Raw genomic sequence first — 5,153 nt, 5'->3', positions numbered from 1 at the left:
CTCATACCAGCCTAAGGGCTTCCCGTAGGAGGGTCTGGAAAGGGAAAATGTCACAGATGACAAGGAGAAGCCAGAAAAGGAAAAGAGAAGCAGAGTCTACTGCTCCTTCTTTTCGTCTCACTCCTTCTTGACACAACGCCAGGAGGATCTGAAAAACAAAACGTGTCAAATCGCAAAACAGTAAATAATCTTTACATCTTAAATATTAGAGCAAATATCTGAACCTAAAACCTAAACTTTACCCATGTGACAGCGAAGAGGACTGGGTTTGTGTAGTGTACAGCAGAATTTTTCTCTGCTGAGCTGTTTCTACCAAAGTCTTCTACTAATGTGACAATCAGGCCTCCAATGGCCGTCAGAAACAGCAGAAACACGACAAGCTGAGGAGGGAAGAGAAAGATCAGACTGATTGTTAAAACGTTTCCATCTCAGCATCAAATACTGAAAGAATCAGAGTGTTTTAATTGTACAATACCTGTTTGCAGAGGTAGAGCTTCGTCCGACGTTTTGTATTCACTTGTGATCTTTTACATAAAGACATGAGGTTCCATGGAGCGCTCAGCCAGAGGAAGCCCAGAGGGATCCAGACCAGAACTGTCTGTTCCAGACATACTGGGAGGTCAGGGTCCTCTCTCTCCAAATAGGACGCATTCTGAGGGACAAACACAAATATGTACACACACGCATCATAAACAGGTATCAGAATAATTGTAATAATCAGACTCGGCTTTACTGGCCAAGCACGTGCACACAAACAAACTTAGACTTTGGTCACTTGTTCTCAGTGTCAGATAATTTAAAATAGAAATATATAAAACTGGTGAGTGGTGTGGGGAGTTTTTGTTGTTTTCTTTTTTTTCATTTGAAAATATGTGCAGCTGTATAGTGTTTTTAAAAGAACACTTTATAGTGTTTTATTTCAGTCACATGTTCACCATGTGCACACAGGGGTAAAGTATAACCTCTGTTACACTTTGTACTAGTTAACTTAACTAGTACATGATAATCAACTAGTACCTAGAGTACTAATTCACTCTAATCAACTCTTAAGACTAGGTGTCTTAAAAGTTGGAAACACTGACACCAAGCTGAAGAACCTGAAGAAAATTTCACGATGTTTTATGCCTAATTAAACATTTTAATAATGAGAAACTTTAAATATAGAATCTGTCATTTTTGTAATTATTGGGTTGTGTTTGGGAAGATAAACATCAGAGATTGCAGATCAGATATGTTTATGCATCAAAGCTAAATCACCAGACTCATCTTGAGACAGAAAGAGCTTAACTACACTTTTAAAGAACATCAACAGTTAAACCCACCCAAAAGACTGACCCGCAGTACTCCTCCAGAAACGCAGCACACATCGTCTGCTGTGTCGGCTTCACTCACGGGCGATGATTTGACGACCAGGCGCCTTGTGCCCTCTGCTCCACTGCAGACACGACTATTCTCCTCTGTCCACCCATGGTGCAAAGACAATTGCAGGATGTGGCTGTTGGGGACTTTGATCCTGGATCCTTGAAGCATAAACCAAGTCTCTGCAACTTCTTTATGAAGAGAATATACAAGTTCAAAAATGACACTGAAAAACAGTAAAAACAAACAAATTTGTGTTTAGAAAAAGTGGTGCAGGGCACCTCTCTCTGATTCCGTTTTCGTTTTCCTCCATGTGAACGAGTCTAGAACGACACATATTTTTCAAAAGCCAAATGTAGTCAAGTTCTCAACTGACATGTTTATGACAGCTCTGTCGAGATGTTTTTAAAGTCACCAATAACATATCTGCAGCTCACAAAAAGATGTGTGAAAGTCAGGGGGTGGGATTGTTTGCATGAGCCTCCTACGTTATCTATTTTTTGTTTTAACTTGAGCAAGGCTAGGGTTGGACTTAGATCCACAGTGTACACTGACTGAGCATTTCTATTCTAGCAAAAGTGAGACAAATGAGATTAAACTTTCATTATTTGGGAGGAGAAGGCTAAAGAAGATTTTGTAATGTGCAATGCAGAGTTCAAAGCACACTAAAAGACTCGGTGCAAAGCTGCTGTGTTAGTTTAAGTTTACTCACTTTGTGTTACCAAAGGAAACTGTATTACAACTTGGCTGCTATAGCTTTAATAATGATCAGGCATTTCGCTTAATGAGCTATCCGGTTTACTAACATCTCTGCAAAATAAATGCAAGTGCATTGCACAAAAGTAGAAAAGCTTTTTGCACAGTGTGTTTATTTAATTTGACTAGCCTTAATATCAAAATAGCATATTACTTAGATTTATTTGTTTCCTGGCACAATAAACAAACCCAAGCTCTCATCCTCACTCTGAGAAAAGTTTAACAATAACAGAATGAGGCGCAAACAGGTGTGCTTGAAGGGGTAACCTTTGAGGTTTTCAGACAGGAGCACTATACCAAATGTCAAGTGGTGGTAGCGTCATGCTGAGTGCATGTCGTTGCCAGCTGTTTTGGTGCATTGCACAAATGGATGCAATAATGAAGATGGAGAATTACCTCAAAATTCTTTCTCCTCATCTCCTGAAAAACCACAAGCTTTTTCCAAACTTGAGGATATAAGGGCGTCCCAACAGGACAACAATCCCAAATACATCACCTTTGAAATGCATAAAGGAGGTAAACCGCTAGCTTCTGAAATGGTCCCAACCACATTGTGGACTACAACATAAATGTGAGGTCGGTGTCGTGAACATGTGACATACCTGGTCAAACCTCCAGTCAGTTGAGACCGATGGCAACTCACATCGAGTCACGATCTGCTGGATGCTTCTTCCTGTTAAAAGTGAGTTCATTTACAGTCACCTGCTCTGTATGAGGTATTGCTGCAAGATTAGTGACTTTATGTAACTGTTGAATGTTTTTAAACCTTTTTAGTAATTGGAAGAAAGAACTGAACCACACTACATTGCATTATAACTATGGCTGAGATGTAATGTATTTATAATTGGATTTATTTAATTATCCTAATGTCCAATAAATTAGAAAATGCTCTGGTAAGACCATTTATTAAGTATGCTTTCCAATAAGCCCATATTTCTGTATTAAAAATTGTAGTATTGGTTTAATAGCTGTTAGCAAAAAAAAACAAAACATAAAGGCTTCAAAACATCAGTCTGTAATTAGTCTGTATAACATGTTTTACTTAGTAAAAAAAAAATATCAGGCTGAGTTAATTTATGCTGAAGACCTTGGTAATGCATGCTAACAGACATATCCAAATAATGGTGGGTGTATTTGAGTCTGCAGTCACAATTTTGATCTTGTGGGGAAAACAAAAACTACATTTTACAGTCATTACACTTACATTTGCAGTCCATCCTGAAAAAAAAAAACAATGGTTCAGATAAACAACTAAAAGCCCCAAATTCATATAATTTTCATGTCCCTGCTAGTTAGCTGTAAACCTCTGACCGCCAAGATAATTGAAAATAAATGTGCAGAAAATCGGAATTGTTTTGGTCTGCAAAACTGTGTAGTAAACTAAAAGCATCTTGCATTCCTAGATTCAGAACATCATCATTCGACAATAATTATAAATAAAAGTAATCTATATGCCCGTCTTCGTTAGCTTTACTTTGACATCTGCAATTGCCAACATGTAATCTGACAAATTGATACTTAATGCTACAAATGAAATCTGCACAAACTGACGGGACATTTGACCTGAAGCTTCAATTTGTGATCACAGCAGCAGTGGCAATTTAAAAAAATCCTGTTTGAAGAACAAACACATCTTCATACTTTCAACTTTTCAAGTTCTCTGACAGCTTCTTCCTTATGATGGTGGAGCTGCTGGGAGAAACCAAACCTGTCAACAAGTTTAACTCAAAAATATTTTTAATCGATTGATTTTTATCAGACATCTTGCGGGGCTGAAATTCTGACTGGTTGTAGATGCTGAACTCCTGACATCACTTAATGCATGTAATGCGTTTTTCAGGATGTTTTATTGTTAATTGTTGTTCCGCATATGATTAACACACTTGATTTCTTTGGAAGTAAGAAAAATTAGTAAAACAGTATAGAATCAAACGCTTATTTCCCAGTTTTATATGACTCTACCCAAATAAACAATGAGAGACATCCAAATCCAAATCACCAACATTGTTGTGTTGAACTGAATTTAGAAATAAGCTGGTCATTCTCTTGCTGCACAACTGAGGTCAGAAGCAACCTTTCTGCAGTGGGAGCTTCCTGTGGTCTTCATGGACCGTGTGGTAGGACCTTCAAAGGTTAAACTACTCATAAATACTGCTCAAATACGATGCGGTTCATTTAAAGGTAAATAGCTTGATAACATGTACTGATTTCATAAATAATGGCAGTGAAGAAAATAAAAGGCCCTGAAATGGCCTTTTCAGGACCATTTCAGGCCCTGAAATATTGCAAACTCATATTGCTAATGAGTTTGCAATATTTTCTCCGAAGCCTTCATTTTCACTCTGTCACCCTGTTCACCAACCAGTAAACGGGGCTTTTAATTGCCCTGTTGCCACTTTTGTAACTTGAAGATGTTGGGTTTTCTCTAATGGGAAAGATTGTTTAAAAAAAAAAAAAGATTCAAAAGACTGATGCAAATGAAACAAAAAAGTATAAAATTTAAAACATCTTTATACCAACTCCAGTCAAAATACAAAGTTTTTAACATAAAGATGTGTCAGTCTTGGGGTTACCACAAATAAAGCAGGTATTTATTTTGAATATACAAAACCCAGATTTTTAAATAGCAACTGCAAAGAATAAACAAGTTCAAGTCTGACATTGGGTGGGCTGCAATATATTTTCTAAATCAATGACCTTAAATATCAATAAAAACATAGTGGAACTGGTTTTGCATCTACAAGTGATTTATGCCCTTAAAGAAACAGAGCCTGGTAAAAATGAAATGACACAAATAACACTGTCCTAAAAATGTGTTGCTGTTAACAAAACAATTACAAATATTACTATAGAAATACGCAGGCTTCACATTATGAAAACTCACCCAACAATCAGAGGAAATGAAAGAAAAAAATGCTTGTCAATATAAATTATTAATGTTCAAATAAAAACCAATATAGTATAAAATTTAATTGTATTGTTTTTTGTTTCTTTTTTCTTCAGAGAAGTTGAAATCATCTCAAATTTGATTTTTTTTC

General features: G+C 36.7%; 1 protein-coding gene across 1 annotated transcript in view; it reads right to left on the bottom strand.

Annotated features, from left to right (window-relative positions):
• Positions 1 to 2,310, bottom strand: part of LOC106947261 (canalicular multispecific organic anion transporter 1-like) — a 21,288-nt gene extending 18,978 nt beyond the window's left edge. Inside the window, exons 1-4 of the mRNA XM_015032138.1 lie at positions 1,323 to 2,310; positions 476 to 652; positions 243 to 380; positions 8 to 148 (exon numbers count right to left, since the gene is read on the bottom strand). Coding sequence (XP_014887624.1) covers positions 8 to 148; positions 243 to 380; positions 476 to 652; positions 1,323 to 1,367 — 501 coding nt within the window. The 5' untranslated portion in view covers positions 1,368 to 2,310. The remainder of the gene's footprint in view (positions 1 to 7; positions 149 to 242; positions 381 to 475; positions 653 to 1,322) is intronic.
• Between the last annotated feature and the right edge of the window lie 2,843 nt (positions 2,311 to 5,153).

Source organism: Poecilia latipinna, unplaced genomic scaffold, assembly GCF_001443285.1.
Source record: "Poecilia latipinna isolate Pla-1442-1.1 unplaced genomic scaffold, P_latipinna-1.0 Scaffold232, whole genome shotgun sequence".
Taxonomy (NCBI): Eukaryota; Metazoa; Chordata; class Actinopteri; order Cyprinodontiformes; family Poeciliidae; genus Poecilia; species Poecilia latipinna.
The sequence above is the reverse complement of the archived record's forward strand: the minus strand, read 5'-3'. Positions and strand labels throughout refer to the sequence as shown.